Raw genomic sequence first — 24,535 nt, 5'->3', positions numbered from 1 at the left:
TGAAAAGCCTTCCTAGCTCAGGACTGATAAAGTTTCCAATCAGATTTCCTGTGCTTCCGGTGAGATAAGGTTATTGCTCTGGGTGGGGACCCTCCTTAATTCCTCCAGAGCAGGGAGTGAAACTTTACATCATTGTTTTAATCACCTTATCAGAATATGGCCAATTTTAGCAGCTAACAATGCTGATAAGTTATAAGTTTTCCTTGCTGTGCTGACCTGGCCATTCCCTCTCCAAAACATTCCCTTCCTGTATGCTATAAGGTTTTCCTTCTACTCAGCAGGAGAGGGTTGGCCCAGCAAACACAAAGCCCTGGGTTCCATCCCCACAAAAGAAAAATAGAAACAAAAGTCTTAGCACTGGAGCAAGGGGGATGGATAGGCAAGAGCCACCATCACTCAAGTTTCCTGAAGATCAAAATAGAAAGCCACTCACTTATGTCACAGTTTTGACCCATCCAGCCAGGAAGACAATCACAGTAGTAGCTGGCAATCAGATTCTTACAGGATCTGGCATTTACACAGGGTTTGGCCTCGCACTCATTTGCATCTGAAAGGAAGCAAGGATGAGCAGTGAGAAATGGAGTCTGCCCCCATCCCTTGTCCCACAGTAAAGAAACACCATAGAGCTGGTCTGAAATATGAGACATTTTAACACGTTAGCTAAATAAGAAATACTAGGTATCCTCTCTTTCAAGCATCTGAGCCCTCTCCCCAGTCATTATCCAATAAGGAGTGCTAATTGCTAACTTTTCAGCTCCTGGCTAACAACCAGCCCCCAACAGAATACCAGAAGGGCCACCAGGCACTTCTGTGCAACACCCAGCACAATCTAGTTGCTGGGATTTAAATGTGGCAAAAAGAATGCGGACAGCTCATTCCTCATGAGATCATCCCTGTTTGGAACCCAGCTGAACACTCCTCGGACAGACGATTGACATGGTTCAAGGAATCCCACGACTTTCCCACAGGGCCTAAAGAGCTAGACCATTTGCATGCAAGTTATTTCTCCCAGGCCAGTTTGACTCCTGATAATAAATTACTTAGTATGATGGAGTGTGAACGCGCACACCGCTGGCCACATGCTCATCTTTCTCTACAGCTTTGATGAGCAGAGCCAACCCAGGCTCAGGAATTTGGGCCACAAGAGTTTTCTTACCCAACTGACATGTCTTGCCAGTCCACTGGGGAGGGCATACACACTTGAATCCGTTCACCAGGTCCTCGCAGGTACCCCCATGGGAACAGTTATTTGGAGAACAGTCATCAATGTCTGTGGAGTAAGAATGAAAGGGGCAACAATTTGATTTGGTTTGATCTATTTGGCAAGTAGACAAAGCAACAGCACTTTCACAAAGAGGGGCTTTCACCTAGGAAGTAGACACCCGCTACAAGCACAGTCCCAGGAAAGCCACACAAGACAAGAAGGAGAGTGACTAGAAGGCCCAAGCTTTAATTTTAGCTTTAAATCCCCGACTGCCCCAGTTCAGTTAATCCGCCCCTAAGCAGTGAGGGAGAGAGAGACAGCTGGAGACCCATAGAGCATCAACTCAGGGGTGACAGAAGATGTATCTGCATAATCTTTACTTTTAAAGAACTAATTTCTTCATGGCTTAAAGGTCACAAAGACAAAACATGGAAAAGTAACTTTTTTTTTTTTTTTTTTTTTTTTTTTTTTTTTAAACAAGTGGGAAACCTTATTCTCCTTTGCTTACAGAGTTTTCCCCAAAATCACACACACAGGGGCTGCTCCGCCCCATTTCTGTATTGGACTACAGAGATCTTTCTTATGATGTGTAACACTCTATTCACAGAATCACTCACCAAGACACCATGACAACCCTCAGAGGTAGGAATTGCTATTACCTTGTTTAAACAGGGCACAAGAAGCCTAGAAGGCCTAGGTCCCTAAGTCATGGAGCGAACTCCTGTGCAAGCCCAGAGGCACTAACCCCAGAATCTACATTCTTAAGCATGCCATATGCTGCACTCAGGGTGCTTTTTTAGGCTTAGCTGTACCTAAGAATTCTAGAAACTCACTAAAGATCATGGACTGCCTAATTCTTGAGGGAATTCCATGTGACTTGGGGCTCTTCACTGAAAAGCACCCCAACATATGACTAAGCCTCACAGTCAAGTTGTAGACTAGCCCCTTCTCTTGGGGCCCAATGACAACATTCAGTGGTTGATCTAAATTCTTATCCCATGAAGGGTCCACTCCATGGCTAAGGGGAAATTAAGCAGGATTAGGGGAGACAGAACTCCAAAAATTGCATGCAAAAGAATCAGAACTCTGCAAGAAATTTCAGCCCAAAGAAATTTGCCACATTGCTGGGTAAAAAGGGGATTCTGGGAGTCTTCCAAGTGGACAATTAGACTACCCACCAGAATGTTAAATGCACTCACCCTCCTCCCACCAAGACAGACACAGTGCTAACCCATATGATGGACCAGCCAAAGTATCTCCCACCAATTCTGTATCTTAACACAGTAACCCTCCATTACAAACACATACCAAACCTGGAGTGACTTACTTGTAGAACATGTGGGCCCAGTCCAGCCTGGAGAACACTCACACTCAAAGCCCAAGGAGGTCTCCCTGCAGCTGCCTCTGTTGTGGCAGGGATCAGAGAGGCAAGCATGCTCAGCTGAGAAAATGAGGATGACAGTCAGCAAGGGAGTGATGCGCGTTGCTTCTTAATACCTTCCCCTCCACGTGATCCAGTGCCCTGACCTGGCCACTAGCTTAAGCAGGTTCCCAAAAATAAAAGCAAGTCTGGGATGTAACCCTGCTGCGTGACTGAGGAAGAAAGGAAGTCATCTTTCTTGCTAAGCTGTCTCCAGCCTTATTTCAACACATTTTGGAGGCAAGGTTCATTTAAACTCCTGCCACCTCCTTTGCTAGTCAGCATCACCTCAAAACTTTAGGGGCTTGGAAAATTTCACAAGCTCATAGAAAGGCCTGGGAAAACAAGTCTCAAATTTGGAGGCTATTTCATCTTTTTTTATGGGTGGGTTTAAGTGTATTGATTTTGAAAACTGAATGTACAGAAAACTAAGCAAAGGAATCCTACTTTGGACCCCTTACCAATTTCACAGTTGGGTCCGGAGTAGCCCTCAGGGCAGGAACACTGATATTTGTCTGGACCGGTGTTGCTGCACGTTCCCCCATTGAGACAAGGCTGGTGAGTTCCGCAGTAATTGAGATCTGGCAGAAGACCCCAGAGTTACAAAGCCACAACGGAAACTGCTGAGCTGCCCCAGTTCTAGTCCCATGCTTCTTTTAAAAATAAGCCTCATCCCCAATAAACCAGTCACCCCACATCATTAAAGGCAAATTCAAACACATTCCTATTAAGAAGTCCCTGAAGATACTACAGAGGATCAGGCATGTAGTATCACTGGGCCCTTGCCTAGCATGCACAAGATCCTGGGTTCAGCCCCAGCAACACCAAAAAGTAAATTAAAATATTAGGGCTGTCCTGCCCCATCATCCCAATTCCTCGTCCCACCCCAAAGGCTGCAGAGTGGACATACCTTTGTCACAGAGCTGCCCTCCCCAGTTGGTCTCACAGAGGCACTGCCAAGGCTCAATGCAGGTGCCGTGGACACATCCTGGGTGCGGGATGCACTTATCGCAGTACAGGCCCTGCCAACCATACTGGCACCTGCAAAGACAGAGTGCACCCGCACTGAGCCTTCTGAATAGTTAGGGCTCTGTGTGCTTACAACACAAACTTCAAAGTCCTGGGTCTTTCCGTCTTGGGACGGACAGACATTTCAGGCTTGCAGGAGTTCTTTGCAAACAAGCATTTTCATAGTTGGGCCAAGGTGGCCTCATAGCTGACTGACAAAAACAGGTCTGCCTGGGGAGCAGCCAGCATGGGGTGCCCTCTACAAAGTTATTCTCTACTCAGGCTCCCACGAATGAGCTAAGGGTGGGGGACTGGAATAAATCAATCCCAGGACCTCGTCAGGACAGACCATACAAGGAAAGGAGTGTTCCAGGACAATAGCTGTGCAGAAGCTTCCGCAAAGTCTCCGCAAACACTACGCTTGCCGTTCCACCCTTTACACGTTCCCAGTGCACAGAACTCAGTGAGACTGGGAGTATGGCAGGAAAGCACCTCAGGTTTTGTAGAATCAAACAGGAAGGAAAGCGAGCACCCTTCTTGCAAAGACCTGGATCTCTAAACCATTTCTGAAGGAAGGAGAGGGGAACAACAGCAGCGAGAGCCAATTCCATAGATAATTCATGATCCATTATCCCTGGTCAGGCAAGCTAATTTACTTCTTCTCACTTTGGGGTGGGGGGAAGAGGGGAGGAGAGAGACTAGTGAGGAAGAAGGAGGGGGACAGGAAAGGGAAGGAGGAGGGGAAGGGAGAAGGAGAAAGCAAAAAGGTCAGTTTAGTTTATCTAGTTTTGGGAGAGTTGAGTTTCTTTTATAAGCAACCCTGTTCATCAGACTCTCTTGAGGCCAAATGGAACCTTTGATCCCCAAACAAAAACACAAACATAAACCTTCACCTGGAGTAGGAGAGGGCAGGGTCTCAAACCACTCTCCCCTCAAGTTTCAAGCCCTCTGCAACTTGAACCACCTTCTCAAAATCAAGCTTTAACAAAGGGGTTGGGGGAAGGTAGGGAACACTAGCAGCTAGCCTGATGAAGGTCCAGGGAATTGAATATAAATCCTGCAGAATCAGCCCAGAGCAGGACCTGGGGAAAGCCAGGATCGGAACCAACTTCCCTAAGCTGCTCAGCTGTGACTCTGGAAAGCAAACACCCTCCATGGTCCCCACAGAAGGAAGGACTTTCGGCTCCAGAGAGCTGGAGGAGGCAAGAGAGCAAATCCTGGTCATGGGAAAATTAGAGAGATCTGGCTAATAGCTAATCACCCAGGCTGAGAATCCACTGAATCCTTGGGAACACGGGCTACTTCCCAACTTCTCAAAACAGCCATCCACATGTCAACAGGAGCCACTAGAATGTGGAGTTTAAAGTTAATCAGACACAAGATTCTGGTTTGTGTAAAATAGACCCACAGTTTAAATGACAAGTGACTGTTCGAAGGACTGAAGCAAGAACAGAGAAGTCACCTGATAAGAATAATTATGTTAAAAAGCAGATGACCAAGCCGGGTGTGGTGGAACACACATTTAGTCCCAGCATTCAGGAGGCAGAGGCAGGCGGATCTCTGGGAGTTCAAGACCAGCCTGGTCTACATAGTGAGTTCCAGGCCAGCTGGGCTACAAGGGAGACCCAGTGTCAAAAAGACCAAAAAAAAAAAAAAAAAGATGAACAAATTAATGGGAGGTAGGGGTGGGAAGCTATTCTCTCAGGTCAGTGCTCTTAGCCAAAAGATAACATGGGGAAGTGATGCGGCCCTGGCAATCGGCTTGCTGTCTTCCCCTTCCCAAGTGAAGGATGGTTTCACTTCTTCAATTTGCCTAATAAAGCAAGCAGAGACAGCTGAGGACCCAACCTAACCTCCTAATTAATGAGGGCTCAGTCCCCAAGCATAAAAAAGCAACCACAAGAGGCCATGGATGACTTCAAAAGAAAACAAATAAAAATACTGACCCTAAAAGAGGCAGCCACCAAGTTATCCTAGTTTAATAATATATGATTAAGATTCTCATGAGAAATTGAAGTGACTTTCCCGAGATGATTCATAATTAAGTTTGATATTATTGGCAGGCTGGCAATAGAGCAGCATATGCACCCAGGAAGGGGCAACCTGAGTCTATCTGGGAACAACAAAACCAATGAAGTTTTCTCCTGTGGGTGAGGTCAAGGAAAACAAACAAACAATGTAATACATAATTCAAAAGACAACTTACAGGTAACTTGCTGTACAACTATTTCTGGAGCAGGACCCAACCTGAACTTCCTTAGCTGGAAGGTTCTGTTTTGATTTTCTTTCAAGGCAAAGAGAAGGAACTGGCCTGGGAGACTATGCAAATGTCGTGTGGGAAAGTTGCACCTTAAGTAAATAAGGGCACTGGTGCGTGTCTGGGCAAGGAGTGGGAGGTGAGACTTCGAAGGAGAAAGGGCTCGATTCGGGAAACAAAGCCTGTTGTTCTGGCTGGGAAGGCCCTCCCCTGCACAGCAGTGCGTCTATTCTGATGACTGTGGCACAAATCTTGGTCAGCCTGACAGATACTCATCTGAGCAGGGAGCAGGCGCTAAGGCCCTAATAGCTCTGGCGTTCTTACTTTCTCCAGAACACCCTTAATTAGGCAGAGGCACCGTAGGTGGGTTCCTGCTGCTCTGCACCTGACAGCAAAGTTGTTAGATACCACATTCAGCTGCCACGGGGCAGGTCAGTGGGCAAATCCTGCTCAGCCTTCCAGAAAAATCAATTTTCAGAAAGCAGGAAGAAACAATTTCAGGACAACTTGTTCTCAGCTTCCTTCCAGCTGTCTTGAATCTCACTTCAGCCTCAAGTTCAGCATTTTCAAGGCATGGGACTGGACGAGAACACAGGAGCAGCTGAAGTCAAGGGAAAGCCTGCAGTAACCATTTAAAGCAGCAGCCCTTCAATTTGCTGAGGAATTACACACTGAGTTTGTCAAATGCAGATTCCTGGGCCCAACCAAGGGCTGGAAATTTGGTGGCAGTTGGGTGGAGCCAGGAAATGTGCACTTTTAATTCGATAGCTTAGGGACTGTGATTCCCAAAGGTGTTCCCCTCCCCAGTAACAAACAGGGCCACCACTGGGGCCCACCCCAGTCCCATGAAATCAAAAACCACATTTTAACAAGAGCCCAGGGTATCCCAATTTTCAGGTTGTGGTCCTTTAGACTTTCAAGACTGCCCTCAGCTCAAGTCAAAGCAGCTTCCAGAGCAAAGGTGACAGGCCCAAAGGGTCCACTTAGTGTCACATTAAGTCTGCTAATCCTTAAAAGCTTGGAGGAGAAACCAAAGTGTGAGACACTGTCAAAATGCCACAAACACCAATGGTATTTCCTGAAACAAGTCTTTTCTAAATTGACATAATATACATTTCAAAAAGTCCCCCAAACCAGCATTGGGAAGCAGGCAGAGGAAGTGGGCAGGGTAGGTTTCCGTTTGGCTTCGGTATTGTCCCTGGACCATAAAAGAACAGACTTCAAAGGCCAGCAGCAAAAGTCTACATTCATCAGGCTCAACTGAGCAGATTCCAGTGCAGCCATTAACCTCTCAGCACAGGCCCAGCTCCCGCCTGCAGAGGGGCCAGAAGATTGTACTAATCCCATTCTAAAGAATGCTGGACTTTCGCCTATTGATGGGAAAAGTGGGGGAGGGTGGGAGAGGAAAAGCCAGAGTAGTGGAGGAGGAGGAGGAGGAGACACAAGGAAACAAAGCTACATCCCTGTCCAGTCCATTAGCACTTTGAGAGAAGATTACAAAAATGTGTGTTATCAACTTACACAATGGTTAATACATGAAGTCACCAGCTATATCCATAAGGTTTTTTTTTGGGGGGGGGGGCTAAGGGAGAAATGTGTGTATTCCACCAAACAGCTGGTATAATTTAATAAGCTGTGGATTTTTTTTTTTTAACTTTGTCGTCCTCTGAAGAAGAGAGGCATATTCACAATGAAGCAAGTCCTTCTGTTGCATTAAAGGAAAATAATTGTAAAAGTAAAAGGAAACTACTGAAGATGAGTTTGGTCATTTACCTGCAGTCACCTGGGAGTTTGCAGGAGCCATGCTTGGGACTGCAGCCCTGTCGGCATATAGCTGTAAAACACAACAGAAGGGTATATTAGCACACTGCACCCTGCCTGCTCCTCACAGGCCATTGTCATGAGAATGGCCCCCAACATTACACCTACAAAATCCATTGTAAGAAGAGATGGGAAGGAGCCCCCCCCCCAAAAAAAACAGATCCAGATTTAAAGTTCAGATTTAAATGCCATGCTAGCAGACCCTCAAAACACAGTGCTGTTTGGGGACAACCCACAGATGGGGAAAGGGTCTCTCATCCAGTCTGCTCCTTGAACCCTGCCTGGGCTCAGTTCCCCCTCACCAAGAGAAAAAGAAAGATAATCCTCCCCATGCATACGCTGCCAACACTAACCCACCAGAGCATCTTCAGGTGAACCCAGCCTCCTGCGAACCTCCCACTAGATGCCTAGTTTCAACAATTTCGTGAGTCTAAAGAGTCAACGAGGCCAGCTCCATTTAGCAGGCTGATTCTGTAGCCAAATCTGATGGAATTTTGGTAAAATTGCCTCACAAAGCAATTCTGTACGCCCATCTTAAAAAAGAAATTGAACTGACATTAAAATACATTAGAGAATTGAAGTAATTACTACTGAGTTTTAAAATACAACTATTCAAAATATATGGAGCAATTCCTTGTGTCATTAATTCCAGAAATGTCATCCTTTAACCTACAGTCACTAGTTACTGAAGAAAGGAGTACTATAGGAGACCAAATGGTCTCATCTGCCCCATCCCCCATAATTCAAAAATTTGCTTTTTGAGTTTAGCACCAAAGAGTTTATCATGTAAGATCAGCAAGGTATATTATGTCCATGAAGAGATAACCTACATTGAGCTAGAATTCCTCATCACATTGCTAAGAATTAGAACCACCACATTCTAATGTAAGGACCAGGAGATAGCAAAGGACTTGGGAAGCTTATATTCCTTTGGGTGAGCTCAAAGAATATGAAAGCTCAAGGTAACCACTCACTCCTCTCAATGCCATAACCCCTGTGTGCCCAGTGAAAGCTTTCTGCAGGGACACCTGGGCTCAGGGACTGTCATTCCCCATAGCATTCACTGCCTGTTCAAACATCACTGGATTAGCCCATTCCTATTTGACATCAATTCCTCACAAGCACAGCCTCTGGAGGAGATCTAGGAATAGGAGCAAAGGATGGGGAGACAGATGAGGCCAGGAAAGGAGTTGAGCAAGGATGTGGTCTCAGCTGGGGTTTGACTTCAGCTTGATCCCAGGGGAAGCTCTGGAGTGTGAGTCTTCTATGACAGTGTTAAAGCAAAGGGGTTGGCCTTTGTACCACCCCCACCCCGCCACCTGTCAGTCACTCAGGAACTGCTAGCTGCAGGGATGGGGCATAGAGTGGCTCCTGCTTGGCCAAGGACAATTCCCTGGAGGAGCAGCTGTGGGCTGTTAGCAGCCAACATTCACAGAAGTGGGGGGATGGGGACACCAGCTGGTAAAGGGGATCTGGACGGAGCACCAACAGCATCTTCTACACTACACTCAGCATCTTCATGCCTCAGTCCCAGATAACAGCAATCTCCCCCCACCTTGCCACCCAACTGCTGTAGGAGAACTTGAAGCAACAAGCAACTGGGACTTGCCAAGACACCCAGGCACATGTGCACGCACCTTTGTTGCACTCGGGGCCCATCCAGCCTTCCATGCAGGTTTTGTTACCATTCTGGTCACAGGCATAGTGTCCAAAAAAGTCATCTCTAGGCCGACAGAACTTATTGCAGCCAAAGCCATAATAGTGGTCGTCACAGGTGACTCGGATCTGATACTCAAAGTGGGCAACCCCTGTATTCTGCTTCAGTGTCTGCCACTGCCGGCTAGGGTTGATCATGCCCGAGTGAGAAGCCTTTTCAATTATGCTATCAGGTTCTAGAGGGGGGAAAAAAAGAGATGAAGCACATTAACATTCACATCAGAGGCTCATGCTCTGACCACTTTGGCTACTTTAAGACTAGAAACAAGCACATGGCACAAAATCCAGACAGTTATGCAAAAGGGCAGAAACTAAAACTGCATCCTCCTCCCCATAGTGGTCCACCTCACCACTTACCCTCCCTTACGGGTGCATCATGTAACTTCTTGCCCAGAAATACCACTAAAAAAATTTACCTTATCCCCGATTTACAGGCATTCAAGTTTCGGCCTTTTGCTATTAAAGCCACAAGGGGCATGTTGAACACACCCATAAGTATGGGGCATCAAGGAACTTCCCAAGAACATTAGTGCTGATTCTAAATGTGTGCAGTCAACCCACTCCATCCATGACAACAAGGATCCCCAACTACCCAACAATGAAGTCCTGTTGGTCTGTTTTCCAACAGTACAAAAAGCTGCACTGGCAGCAATGCCACAGACTATTACCTGAATTTTGCCCAATAGCTAAAGCAGTATCTCCTATTTTAACTGGCATTTAATTTAGTGATGGTGAGGCTTCCTTCCAGGTTCTCAAAACGTTTATTCCTGTGACCTGTCTCCTCTCCTTTGCCAACTTTTCTAACACACTGTTGGCCACATTTATTTCTAAAAATTCTTTACATGATAAAAGGTACTCCTTAGGGAACATTGGTCTTGAGGATGTTTTATTATTCCAGGTAAGTTACTCGTCTTCAGAGTTTTAAGTTTTGCCTGTCCATTTCAAAATTCTTCACTGAAAAAAAATCAAGGAATGGACTGGGATACATGTGTTTGAAATTTATTAATAAACTGCCTTTTAAGCTGGCATTCCACTTACAACACCACAGAGAAGTAATGCATTTCACCTTTCTCCTCTACTTAGCAGGCAGATGTGAGAATAATTCATCCTAGCCTGCAGACAGATAGGCTGAGCTATTGTGTGTTTTAAGTCAGGCTCCTTTAAAACACTTGAAGAAAGTAAATGCCTAGAGTCCAAGGAGCTCTCTGGAGCTGTAAGATGTGTCCCCCTTCCCTGAGGCCACCTGCAGTCTAGTCTAAGAGAAGGCACAGGTACTAAAATAGCTCAAACTCCAGGTGCCAGGAGTGCAGAGGAGGGATGTGAACAGGCAACAAGGCACTAAGTCAGCACCCAGTCTGGTACTGTGTTTGTTTTCTTAAACCTGCCAGCACTAAGTATTCATCACCTTGTCAAACTCAAGGCCACCTTGAAGAATCAGCTTAAGACCTACATGCAATGTCTTTGTGATTCTTGCACACCTACACCACTGTTTTTCTAGGCCTTGGGCCTCTGCTCTTCGACAAAGCTAGGCAAGCCCTACAGGTGACCAAAGGAAGAAGTCTTGGGTGGCTCCATCCACATCCTCCACTTCCAATGCCGCCCCAGCTAGTCTGGACTGCCATGTGGGCAGGGTAAGCCTTGAGCAAGCCCACATACCTGCAGGCTTACAACCAGTAACATAAAGAACCACTTGCAGGTACACTTTATTCACTTTAGTCTTTGCAAATATACACAAACCAAAGAATGACAAAAATGTCTTTCTATTAACTGCTTATTTGTTTTACTGGTTCAGTTAAATGCAGCGGGCTATTACCACGTGGTTATGAGAGCTTAATGAAGAATTAAACACACTAACCACAGCTCAAAGGTGCCCAGCTTCTCTCAGGCTGGTAACAACAATTCAGCCCAGAGGTCGAGGCCACTCTAAGAACTATCAGCAGTTGGACTTTCTACCTCCTTTCAGGAAATGCTGTCAAGGTGATCACTTCAGAACCCTCTAGGAAGCTAACAGAGCTCTGAAACAAATGCCTGCTGAGGCAGGTGGCTACTCTCTCCGTGACATGCTCCATGCTGTCTGGGCTATGGGGATTGAGTTTGTTGCATACTGCTTCCACACTGACACCTGATTCAGCTCCCCCAGTAGCTTACGGCACTAAGTACCTGGGGTAGCTCCAGCCTTGGGATTGGAAAAGGACATTAGCACACCTCCCTGAAAATTTCAACAGCATGAAGATACATCATAAAGCACCAATACAGTCTTGCACCCCAATGAGGAAAGCAGGAGGGATTACCAGGAGCACAACCCTAGGGCCAACCAGAAAACTTAGACGGCAACTTTAGCTGAGAAGCCTAAGCTGTAAGAAAAACTTGATCTCAAGGAGTCCTGTTTATACTTACCCATCCATTAATTAAACATTACCATATACTGAAATCATTAGCTCTGGTGGAGAAAGAAAAACTTGGATCCTTACAGACTACAGTTCTGAACCACTGTAGAAATGACTTTGGAGGACTGAGGGCAAGAGGTCTGCCTTAGAAAACCACCAGCACCTGAGTGTAATTTAGTTCAGAAGCTGCTCATTAGGGTTCATTGAAGATCTGACTTGAGAAGGAATTCTGTCCCCAAACTCAGGGGTCTGCCTCTAAGCTATGTCCAAAGCCAGGGTGTTTGCAATATGACAAGGTGCCAAAGGACAGCCCACACCACTGGGTTCCTTGGTATCCTTGGCTTCTTTAGAAGGGCACAGGGTAAAGAGAATAGGGAGTCAAACGTGCCAGGAAGAGAAACCAGCACATACAAAGGCTCCGAGAGAGAAAAACATGATATGATCAAGGAAGGAATGGCTAAAGAATGGCTAAGATATGGATGTGATGGACAACAATATGGTGTGTTAAAACAAATTGGTCAGAAGATAAAGCTGGGCTGCACACAAGGTTCAACCCAAGAGCTCCAGGAAGCCACTGTTGGCTTTCACCATCAGGATAACCATCAAACATGCTTTAAAAAAAATCAGAATGGCACAAGAATAGAGAAAACACTGGAGGGTGATGAGAGCCAACATAGGCAGACCAGGTGACAGCTAAAGTTCAGAAGGGAGCAGACCGATGTGGACCTGGGTAATAGCAGTGTGCATGGCAGAAGGCAGCTAGACTCATATGAAGAGCTGAAGATGAGATTCTTTTTCAGAACTTGGAAGATGTATAGATACGGATGCAAAGAGAAAGCAGATTTATGGCTCATGGTACTGGTTGTCCAAACACTGGCACTTGTTACCCAGAAGGGGTTCCATTAAGAGGAGTGCTCTTATAGAGGATACACCTCCAATGTGGCTTTGACTGCTGAAATTTTTGATACTTTGGAAGCATACAGGAAAGATAAGCAGGAAAGTAGATAAACCACCACACCCAAGGCTCATGATGAGGGCTTCTATAACCTGCAAGGGGCATCTCATGATTATGCTGGGTACTAAAACCACTTTGTTCCCATCCCAGTCTCTCTTGTTCCCTAGGAAGATCAGAACCGCAAAGCAAAGTTGCATGGAAATCTGGAGAACTTTGAGAAGCTATGGATGGGCTGCAGGTCCCAGAGTTACAGTTCTGGGCTATGGGGTGATAAAAGGTACAGGAGAGACTCCGCAGATACAGGGGCATGGGGATCCTCTCCCAGGTTCCTCAGAGATGACCTGACCTGGTCAATGATGTTCACTCTACCAGTGGATTATTTTAATAGCTAGAAAGGAGAATACCATGCCCATATCAGCAAAATCAAAAAGTTGTCTTCTGCTTCCCCAGCCATTGCATTATATCAAAGGTACAATGACATAATGGTCACACGGAGCTCAAAGTTTGTGGGAGGGGAGAACAAATAAGTATCCATGACCCTGGCTGGCATCAGCCATAATCAACATTGGCAAAGTGCCCCTGTCACCGCCCCGATGTATAGATGCCCTTCATGGCAGTGGGACAAGAATGCCTCAAGGAAGACAGTTCAGATCCTGGATATCCACAAGCTCCCTTGCAAGCAGGAATGATGTTAAAGAGCTGAATAGAAGATGCCAAAGCAAGAAGATAACCCAAATGACAGGCAGTCTATCTCACACCAGGGCTTGGCAAGGATTCCATGACCCTAACAGGCCCAAGGAGCTAGCCTTGGCCTGTTACAGCTGCCCTCTGTGTTCACATTGGGTAAGGCCCACCTTTAGAGTCAGTGAAAAAGCACAGTGATGTTGATGAGAGAGAAAGACATTAGCAGTGAATATCTAAAAAGGGTCAGTTAGCTAGAGAAGGCATAAGGCATTCTGAGGCCAGAGGGCAAAGACAAGAAGCTGCACCAACTACTCATGAACAAACCAAGAAATTTCAGAGTGAATTAGGTCTTCCAATGGCAACACAGACTCCACACTCGCAAAAAGGGAATTGGCCATTTCAGCTTGCAAGGGAAAACATGACGTTACAATTATGGAACAGGACTACAGACGGCAGACCACTACCACCAAGCACACCTCCACTGCCTCTCTAACCCCACCCACCCTCTGCTGGTCTGAAAAGCAACCTGCCCAGGAAACAGAGCCATCTTTCAGAAGGACAGGGCAGGTCATGACTGTGGGGCTCTGAAATTCTGCTTCAATGGGAGGTTTGTGGCGAGCAGTGTGGGAAACTCAGACTAGCTGGAGGCTCACCTGCCCACCAAGTGAAATTCAAGGTCGGTCTTTAGAGTCCAGCACCACCTTTTATGGCTTTATCTTTCTGATGAGAGATTATGTGCTCACTTAAAGTTTAAGTGGACTTTTAAAAAAGTCACTACTTTGATCCTTTAGCAGTCTACAAGGTTTAAAGTTGTAAAACCATTAAGGTACCTATCCAGAGATAATCTAAGTCCCTTTATGCAAGGGCTGAGTAAACTGGGAGTCTATTTGGGCTACTTAATATTCCAGGTGAAAGTTCTAGGGGAAGTTAAAGAACAGACTCCACAGACAGGTTCCCTCCAGGTGGGGGTGGAGCAAGTAGGGCAGGTGTTATGGATGACTTTGCTCTGACAGGCCTGCCAAGCACTGTACTTCACCATTCCTCAGAGAAGAATCCTCCTGTGAGATACTTACGGACGGTGTCATTACTGGAATCCCATGCCTCCACCAGCAACGTGTAGGACCTCTGCAAGACAGATAAGCAAAGTTCAGTGATTCGGAAATCAGGGTCAGCTCGCCAATGTTGCATCACTTGGCCTCCCTGAGAACGCCAAACCCAATCCGAAAGTCAGAATGAAAATTGGATATTTAAAGTCAGACCAACTCCACTTTCCTCTTCAGCACTCTCCCCAGGTGGACAAATAACTCCTTTGATCTGTCTGGGGTACATCGAGACTCACCATGGGAGCAAGCAGCCCAAAGTCTTGATCAAGAAATGTTACCTCCCTATATGGGAAAATGTAGCATATAGGTTTCCCAAAACTTTTCAGACCCCAGTCCTAGTGCATGAGAAAAAAATCCCACACAAAGAATTGATTCCAAGCTAACCTACCCAGGTATTTGTACTGAGAGGGTATTGCTAAGGTTACACTTTGGGCCCTGGTGGGGCAGTCCCCAGGGAGGCCCCCTTTTCCTTTTCAGAACCCCTTTGAAAGCCCCGTCTGTGTGAGACCATCCTAGCTCCCACAAGTATCAGGTGACTCTAGGAAGAAGGAGGGGTAGGTGCAAAGAAACTTAAAACAAAGAAGGCAACCTAGCTTGGGTGGTGGGGTGGGCAATGGCAGGCTGTGGAAGAAAAGTACGGGGGGAAAGATACTGCACACTCACGGGTTATAGTTATTGATGAACGTATCTGTCAATAAGATCTAACATTCCAGGAATAATCAGAGTTCAGTAACTAAACAAATTCCCTGGATACTGGCGAGACGCCAGCTACTCTACTGAAGGCACTTTTTATCTTCTAAGCATATCTCTGAATTCCTCTCTCTGTCCCAAGGCCCAAGCCATTAGCAAATTCCTGCTTTTACTCAAATCGTCACTCACAATATGCAATGAGGAGAATCTCAATCAGCCTATCTGGCGGCTGGAGAATTACAGCACAGCAGGTGGAAAAAAGGAACTGGAACCCATTTGTACAGCCCTGCTCTGCCACCATCAACAAACCGATGCGACGCTTCTCTTGCTCAAATAATCCAGTGCCAGTAAAAACCCGGCTGCCAGGAAGAGATGGCACTGATAGGGTAAAGGCGACAAAGAAAAGGGGGAGAAGTTTCATTCATAAATCAAGGCAAGCTCATTCTTCTCTGTGACACAGCAGGTTGTCTGACTACAAAAATATCTTGTGATAGACCCTGCCTTGGAATTCAGCCGAAATATGTTTCATACGCAGAGCAGGATTCCATTTCGTTCACTGATAACTGTGGGAAAATGCTCACAAAGCAAGCAAAACCGGGCAAGCCAGGGCACATACCCAGCCCTCTCCTGTTAGTGGCTGTGGTTCCAAATACACTGTTGTTGTCGTTAATATTTTATTAGTGAAAGTTACACCTCATTTATAGCCTCTTTAAGTTTTCTAGGACTTCCTACAAATTACAGGACTCTTCTCAAAGGCAGCAAGAAATTATATTTCTCTACTGATCTGAGGCGAGCCAAGTCGAAATGAGGCCAGATGTGTGGCCGATTCTGTATAATTAAGCCCTTCATTTGTTGGTCACATTGAGGCCCACGTCCTTCACTTCAACAATATTTCTGTAATTAATCCCCTGATTAAATGCATTGATACTGAGAGTTTTGACAGACTTGCACAAGTACTAAACACATAATACCACGGCCACTGCAAGGGAAGTTGCCGTGGAACCAGCTGGCATAGCAATATTAACTCGGCCTCATAGCCAAGGCAGAAGGCATCCTTTAGGCCTTGCACAAGCATGTGGAAGACCAAGCCGTCTGCCAGATTCCTCCTGGACCACTCCATCTGAAAAGAACAGGACCCACAGCTCAGGAGGGCTGATGGCATGAACCCCCAACAAGTACCTTCCTCTTCAGAGGAAGGGGTGGGATAAGGGGGAGGAAGGGGTGGGATAAGGGGAAGGCAGGGGCTTGTAGTGACCACAGCCAAGCCTCGACTTTGTCCTCCCTTGTGAGCCCAGATTAGAATCCCAGGCCTCCTGGGGAGTGGGTACCTAGCTTTCAGAGAAAAGGATTCCCTCTAAGGCTTCTATTACGAGGCATTCTTTCCTCCCACTCCATCCCCACACTATAGATCAACAATCAAGATAATTTGGCAATGATTATTAGTTGCTAGGGAGCTTTAATTTTTCCCAGGCCCACGCTTGACCTCCGTACATCTCTAACTATACATCCAGACACTGAGATTCCAGATCATGTGCACCTCATGACATCCATGCTGATACCAGACCACAAGTCAGTCACGTGGGACTGGCTGCTGAAAATCCAACCCCCAGCAGACGCCAAGACACCATTCCTAGGAAAGCCTGAAAGGGGCTTTAAAAAGGCAGGTTGTGTTCAACAGTAATGTCATACCAAAAGAAAAACAGCAAATACTGAGTTTTTCTTGGCTTCAAACAATTCAAGGATTTTGGAGTCACCTGGATTACATCTTTTGTCCTTAAGTCTCCCAGAGCCATAGTCTAGAGGCAACTCAGGAGGCGTGGGTAGTTACCAGATCATCCATCTGGATTTGCAAACTGAGTCGTTTCTACCTCTTCCCAACTCCAAGTCCAAGGGGATCTGGCTGTAAGACAGCTGGTTCCCATTCTTGGGCAGCATTAAAAAGGACTGGTCAGCTTTCAGAACCGCCTTTTGGGAGGTTTCCGTGCAATTTTACCTAGTGGACAGTCTGGGCATCAAAGTCCCCAGGGCATGCCACAGTCACCAGTCCCCCTACTAAGACTGGGTCACCAGCACCTCCTCCCACCTTCCACTTGGGCTGCTGGTCCAGGGTTTGTTCTTTGTCGTGAACCACTCCATGGCGGTTACCTCGGCACTGGGCAGAACAGTAAGCACTTAATTGCCACTTTAAGCAGGGGGGATGTAAGAAACAAAGGTGATTGTGTTGGCAGCTGGGAGCTTCCTTTTCCTGGCAACAGTGGCAGCCAAACCAAGCCCTGAGAAGGGGCTGCCTCCCCGCCCTGCCAAGCTGATGGACACAAACAAACCGCCATCCAAATGGCACACGTGTGGAGTCCAAAACCCCAGACTACTGCAACAGGCGGGCCCACCAGAGGCATGCACAGCCTGGGAATGCCCCCTGTGCCAACACCACCATTGTGTGCGGCCTGCCAGCCCCGGGTCTGTCAGGGGCCCTGTGTGCGCTCTGCTGACTCAACTGTTGCTTCCTGTCACTTGTCCTGTATTAGCAGTATTTCTGGAGAGGCCCCATTCTTCTCTGTAATCCTCACTTCAGTCAGTTCGGCCAACTCTATTGTCCTGCCTGCATCTGGGTGGCCAGGGTATAAAATATTCCAGTCACAAAACATATGAAACAAAGGGTTTGAAGAGTCCATGTGTGGGCACACACAATTCCTGTTTCTTAGGGTTTTAGCAAGGTGAGGGATAAAGGAAAGACCACTCCCCTAACTCCATATAAGCTGAGGTTCCCAGTCATAGAGAGCAATCAAGTCTGCAGGGTTTGACATGTCAATAGAGTGTGATCTGGTTACAGAGGGTGATTTTCTCATCAAAGTCTACCTCAAAGGCTCACCAAGGGGCCCCAGAGCTCATATCCAGATTTGAGACTCTCAATGAGAGGCCCCTAACCCCTTTCCCATCATTACCCTTACCTGTTTGAAAGGCATCCCACTGATAATTAAATGCACCAGTTACAAAAGGGTGGTGAGGTTAATAGATAGAATACCGAGAAGCCAGCCAAGCACAACGGTCCGGTTCACACAGAGCAAGCCCAAACAAGAAGCCTTTCTACTTATTTACTAAAAGTGCATAAAAACTGGGCTGAGCTGGTAGAGGACTCATGGTTTGATTATTTACGGGCCCACTTTAACCACCAGGAACCCCCCGGAATGTCTTCCCCACACATGTACTGTACCAGTGAGATGTCACTGACACCTTGAATAAGGGCCTGGGGGCCACACAGTGTTCAAAGACCAGCAGGAAGCCCTGACATAGCCACTCAAAGAAGACATTTCTGAACCCAGGACTCCCTCCATTTCCACAACCATGTTAGAGTCCTCACTTTTCATACCTTCAAATATATCTTCCAGCCCTTTTAAGGAAAAAAAAAAAGATTTTGTTTCAATTATTTTTAAAGAAATATCTAAAAGCTGGAGTCATGTATCACTTCTGAGCAGCTTGGATCCTAACTTTGGGTTGGGGAATGTCTCTAGAATTTTAGCAAAGGAAAATTCTCAGGAATAGTTGTCTTTGGGGATTATGAAGCTAGCTATATGCACACCCAGAGATGGTGCATTCTTACATTGTTAAGTAATCCTAAAATCTTGACATTGGGACCACGTTTGGCCCTTCTACAATGGGACCAGCGGCTATGAATCAGGCCAAGACCTCTGCCTGCATTCCTGCTTTTAGATTTAGAACATGAAGACTCCTTATGGCCTGCCGTTTTATATATACAGCTTTTTCTTCTCCATGCTAAACTTCCCACATGCCTTCTTTATGAAGTGTCCCTGGAGGCACTAGTATTTGGTGCAAAAATGTTAAGCAGCATCCACGTTTCTGGCTTTCTGGGAGGATGTATGCCTAGAGTACACTGCTGCCCACTTTCCTCCTGACCCACTTAGACTTCGACAGTCTCTAGCCAAAAGCGTCACCATTTTCTACAAATGTTTTAAGTCCCTATAGAATTATGGGTGTGGAGCTGGTGGGTTTCAAATTCCTCTCAATACTGGGGATTTGAGTAAGTTGCTAAGAAACAAGACAACAAGGAAGAAGAAAACACAGAAGGTTATACCTGCAAGAAAAGAAAAAATATTAGAAACCAAGTAAATACCTGGAATGGGAGCTCATGTAGGGGGCAGCTGTTCTACAGCCCTTTTAAAGCTACCCTAACGCCACTTTTTCCAAAGCCCAGTTTTGCAACACAAGCATGTTTGAGGTAGACTTCTTAGGGGCAAAAGAGGTTTTCTCCATACAAGGAAAGTCCCTTGCACTGAGCACATATACCCAGGTGCTGTTTGCACAGATGCTGAACATACAAATGGATGCAACTATCAGCTACAGAAAGAGCCAACTTAAAGAGAAGCCTACTCCTCTACCACATCTACAGGGTGATCAGGCAGAAGGCACAATCATTTTCAAGGCCTGGTCTGTGACTAACAACCCAGCAGCAATTGACCCTGAACTCCTCTCACTTAGTTACTCAGACTTTAGGTCTGAGAAAGAGCTAAAGCTGGCGTTTCTCTGGTACGATATAATCACATTTCATTGGGATGTCCTAAAATGACTGAGTTGACCTCAGCAAGACTTTGAATGGGGTCAGTGGGATTGAAATGTGAAGCTAAGATGCCAGATACACCAACTATTTCCTCCAAAGTTTCTCCAGAGTCATCTCATTCTAGGGCCACCAATGCAGTCATACAACTAACTGGGGTTTCCAGAAAAGAAGTAATTACCATAATGCATTTTTAATGAGCAGGCACTACTGGGGTTTTGCACTAATTCTGAGAGGTGCACATTAACCATTTCAAAGATTTATAAACGGTTATTCCCAAATCATTTCTTGTTAAGCCCAATTACCTGTCATAATGATGTTATCACCCAGTATCCCAATCTGAGGCCAATAAATCAGGCTAGTTGCTTTCAGTCAAGTTTCCTTGAAGCAGAGATGAGAAGGCAATTAGAAGCCACTGGTGTAAAGCTAAAAAGACCAGAGCTAGAGCAGCCTTCAAAGCAGGATAGAACCCAAGTGGGATGTAAGTGATATGATATGGCAGGCAGCCCCACTTCCACGGAGCTTCTCACATGTTGGAATGTAGATTGGGTTTCATATCTGACCAAATCATTTCCTCTCCAGCACATGAACGCTGCTTGAAGCCATAATACCAAACAAAAAGACATGAGCTACAGGACCTTCTTCACTGATCTATCCTGTCAACCCCAGCTCTTCCCCTGTCAGCCAATTTAGGACAAGGAGAGATAACAGGCTGCCATGGGCTGGCAGCTTATGTGGCTGGGAGTTCAAGGTAGCCTGGAGTTCTCTTTTTTAAACCCTATGGCCGCTTTTTCAATTCTAGATATACACATCACATTCCATTATTACCTATACGAGAATCAATTTTAAAAAAAAAAAATCTGTGGTGTTTGGAATCAAACCCTAGGCCTCAAGAATGCTAGGCAAATACTCTGTCACTGAACTATACCCGCAGCCCTGGAAACTAGTTGTAAAGAGACACTTTTAATGTTAATTACCAAAATGAGTTAAGCAGTGTTACTCACTGACACTTGTGCAGCTCAGGTTTTCATGGGAAACTTACCCTCACCCAGGAGTGAGTCTTGGAAGTTACAGACAGGAGCACTTCTCTAACCACACTCAGGAAAGTAAACTAAAACAATACACCCAAATTCCTGTTTCTCTTGGGAAGGAAAGCTTATATTTCACAGGAGGCTTTTTGGTGCAACAGGGTGGGGACTTGTTTATGAGTGATACATGCATTTGGCCCAACTTCAAAAGAAGCATTCTCAGTGTTGACCCAGTGGTCTCCCTCTTTCTAGAAAAGCCGAGTCTATTTCATGGTTGGTGACCCGTGGGGCTCTTCAGTAAGAGCACCAGCAAACACTGGTTTCAACCCCTGTAGTCCTCTCACCACTTCCGCTGCTTTCCCACGGAGGACTCTGTCAGGTGTCAAAAGCAGACAACCACACCTTCTAGGTCACTTTCTCCCAGCCAGCCTGTGGAGCAAACCTCTCTGTTTCATGCAAGCCATCCTCCCTCTGACCCCTCTCTCCAAAATAAACCTCAACCAGGCCTGCCGGTTTTCTTTTTTTTTTTTTTTCCACATCACTAATAAGATTCCTTTTATGGTCTTGTGAAAAGCAAGGGGGTCGGACTGATCCTAGGAGGGTGGAACCACCTGCAGGCCCCTTCCTTCTAAACTCCAAACAGTTCAAGGGCAGCTAGTACTCACTGTAAGCGTGGGTCCAGCCAGATTTAGAGGTGACCAACCTCTTAGCTTAAAGTTCTCCCTAATAGGGGATTAACAAACAAGACAAACACTCTTTGTGAAAGTGAAATCCCACCAGCAGACACAGCCACCAGATCTCAAGAGAACTTCACCTATGGCAGTTCTTTTGGATTTTTTTATATAAATAAGACCCTTTTAATGGCATGTTTTTGATAACTGTCTTATCCTCATCCACTGCAGAGGCCAGCTCCTGTAAACCCAGACTTTCAAAGCCAGCCAGACCTAGCCCCTCTCAGAGTTTCGAATCAGACTAAAGCCACGGGTAGGAGGCAGCAGAGTGCGCCTCATCAAAGCACGTGGCGGAAAGCAATCCACCCTAGCACAGCAAACCCCCCCCCCCCCCCCCCCCCCCCGCCAGCACAAGCTTGGCCAAGCCCCAGCCCTGGCAGCGAGTCACGCCTCCTGGACAACGGGCACACTCCCACCATTTCCCTTTCCTCCCCTTCTGCAATCGCACCCATCTTCCTTCCACCCATTCTGGGATGTTGCAAGGGTTTGGCTGCAGGGTCTGCCAGCTGTACCGGAGCCTCAAGCTGCTCCGAGGGCCTCGGAGAGGGATGAGGGTGCCTGCACATGTACCCGAAAACACTATCTCCAGGGAGCCGCCCCCTCCAAACCTTAGCACGGCCCCGGAAAGCCTTGAGGGGGCCGTGTGCCCACCGGACAAGAAAGTGAGCCCGCCCTTCCCGGGGAAGTTTGCAAACACAGCTGTTCCAGAGTTGGGGAACCGCTGGAAGCCGGGCAGCCAGGGCTACACAGAGCAGGGGCTTGTAGGGGCCGGCAGGGGGCGGGGGTTCCCGGCCTAAAGCCGGGACACTGGAGGAGACCTCCCCCCTTTGCGGCCGCCGCCCCCGGGCTGTGGCTCCTCGCCCAGAGAGCGCCCTCCAACTCGCCAAAATCTCCCGGGAAGCCTCGGGAAACTGGCTCCCCACACCCTGCAGGAAGGACACACCCGCCCTCCGGGCTGCTCACGGGAAAGGGGAGGGTGCCAACTTGGACAGCGTTCGCAGGCCAAAACTGCGCGCAGTCGCCTTCCACGGCGCACCGTGCTTAATTGGTTAAGCAAAGAGATCACCTACAATGACCTCCTGGCTGTGGGTACTGCAAAGTCGCACGTCTAACTGGCATTCCTGGGAGCTTTCCCCCACAGTCCGCTGTAGGGTCCCCACTTAGATGCGCTATGCGAAGACCAACGAGGATGAGAGACTCGCCAGGTCCCATCTTGCTCACGTCTACCTACAGCGTGGGCTCCCAGGCCCCCACCCCAAAAGCCACTTAGCGCCAAGTTCCAAACCAAAGTCATTAGACCCCTCTCGCAAGGGGATTTATCCCGGCTCGGCCGCACGTTCGATTCCTCCGATCCTCACTCACCGGCCAGGCGAAACTGAAAGGCAGTACGATGCGATTGCGGTCGTTGCCGCGGCTGGCCTTGAGGTTGAAGGTGTTGCCCCCGATGACAGGCGTGGACCCGGAGCCGAAGCTGCAGGGCCCCCCGGCCGTGACGCGGGACTGATACTCCTTGAGGCACACTTTGAAGTATGTGTCACACTCGTCGCGGGTGCACTTGCGGTCCCCAGGGTTCCGGGAGCCGCCGCAGCAGTTCCCGTTCTGCAGCTCTCCGTTCACGTTCTGCATGGACAGGATCTCCAGCTCGAACTGACCCGAGGCCCCGCACACCTGCCGGCGCGGAAGGGAGGAAGGTCAACCCGTGAGAAAGTTTGCTTCCACCCTACAGTTCCCTCCCCCGCGCGCCGATGAGCCCAAGACTCCAAGTGAAAATAATTTTGCAAAATTAGGTTCAAGGGCTCGACGTGATTGCCGGGCATTAAAAGCAGGAGTGCGAAAAATCCGATAACTGCCCCGAGGGGCCAAGGGAGGCACGATCGCACTCGCTCCAGCCTGGAAGGGTCGTTCTTCGGAGGCCAGGGGCTACCCTGCCCAGGAGCAGCCTCGGGTCTGGGAGACCGGTGCAGCCTGCTCTCGGGGCCGCACCGCCCACGTCCAAGACGCCACGAGGGAAGGGAAGGGAGAGGACCGCCGGGACGAAGGCCGGATAGAGACTCCTACCTTGGCTCGCAGGGCACAGAGCAGGGCGAGCAGGAGGCTCAGGGGGCGCCCGAGCCTGCCGCGCGTCCGTGGGGACCGCATCGCTGCGCCGCGCGCCGCGGACACTCCGGACGTCGCCGCCGCTGCTCGCGCTGGTGCTGCCGCCGGTGCTGCCGTCGCCGCTGGCCCTGCGGCCGCCGCGTCCCGGCTCTAATATACTCCGTAGATTGGAGCATGCACGACTGGAAAACAACACCACTTTTCAAAAGCCCTTTCAAGAGCAGCCGGTTCCAGAAGGCAAAGAGCCCGGCCTCCTTTTATTATTCTGATCGCTTCTTTGAGGCGCTCCCCCTCTTCCACCTCCCGGCTTTCTTTCCTTCTCTCGCGCTCCCCTTCTTTTATTATTATGATTATGCGCAGCCTTTTATTCCCTTTCAGATCAGCTGCATGGAAAGCGGGGGAGGGAGGGGGTATTAAAAAAAAAAAAAAAAAAAAAAACCTGAGCCCAGCTCGCCGGCCGGCTGCAGGTAACACAATGACGCGTGCCCGCCTGGCTCTCGGAGAGGGACCCGAAGAGCCCGTCTGGGAGCCGCGGCCTGGGCTGGCCACCTCTACCAGCACGCGGAGTAAGGCGCATGCGCGCTTATTAATATTCATGAAGGGGCGTGTCCGAGCACTGGGCACGCCCTTCCCTCGGTTGATGGGGAGGGGAGGGCCTCGGAAGGGGCTAGGGGCTCGGGGACGTCCGGGGGGGTCCCTATGGAGATCCCCGGGCCTGAGGACCTCGGGCCGGGCGGAAGAGAGGACGCGGGGAGGAGCTCGGATGGGCCGTTGGCTCGGGTGCCTCCGCCAGACCGCCCCCTCGGGCGCCGGGGTGGGCGCCTGTGCGCGCCCGAGCAGTCCCAGGTGTAGGCGCCGCGGCGC

General features: G+C 48.0%; 1 protein-coding gene across 1 annotated transcript in view; it reads right to left on the bottom strand.

Moving 5' to 3' along the window:
* Jag1 (jagged canonical Notch ligand 1) overlaps window positions 1–24,195 on the bottom strand; it is a 34,680-nt gene extending 10,485 nt beyond the window's left edge. Inside the window, exons 1-10 of the mRNA XM_008827184.2 lie at window positions 23,633–24,195; window positions 22,937–23,242; window positions 14,526–14,577; window positions 9,348–9,602; window positions 7,663–7,723; window positions 3,535–3,665; window positions 3,086–3,205; window positions 2,532–2,645; window positions 1,157–1,270; window positions 434–547 (exon numbers count right to left, since the gene is read on the bottom strand). Coding sequence (XP_008825406.1) covers window positions 434–547; window positions 1,157–1,270; window positions 2,532–2,645; window positions 3,086–3,205; window positions 3,535–3,665; window positions 7,663–7,723; window positions 9,348–9,602; window positions 14,526–14,577; window positions 22,937–23,242; window positions 23,633–23,713 — 1,348 coding nt within the window. The 5' untranslated portion in view covers window positions 23,714–24,195. The remainder of the gene's footprint in view (window positions 1–433; window positions 548–1,156; window positions 1,271–2,531; window positions 2,646–3,085; window positions 3,206–3,534; window positions 3,666–7,662; window positions 7,724–9,347; window positions 9,603–14,525; window positions 14,578–22,936; window positions 23,243–23,632) is intronic.
* Between the last annotated feature and the right edge of the window lie 340 nt (window positions 24,196–24,535).

Source organism: Nannospalax galili, unplaced genomic scaffold (assembly GCF_000622305.1).
Source record: "Nannospalax galili isolate Female #2095 unplaced genomic scaffold, S.galili_v1.0 scaffold151, whole genome shotgun sequence".
NCBI lineage: Eukaryota > Metazoa > Chordata > Mammalia > Rodentia > Spalacidae > Nannospalax > Nannospalax galili.
The sequence above is the reverse complement of the archived record's forward strand: the minus strand, read 5'-3'. Positions and strand labels throughout refer to the sequence as shown.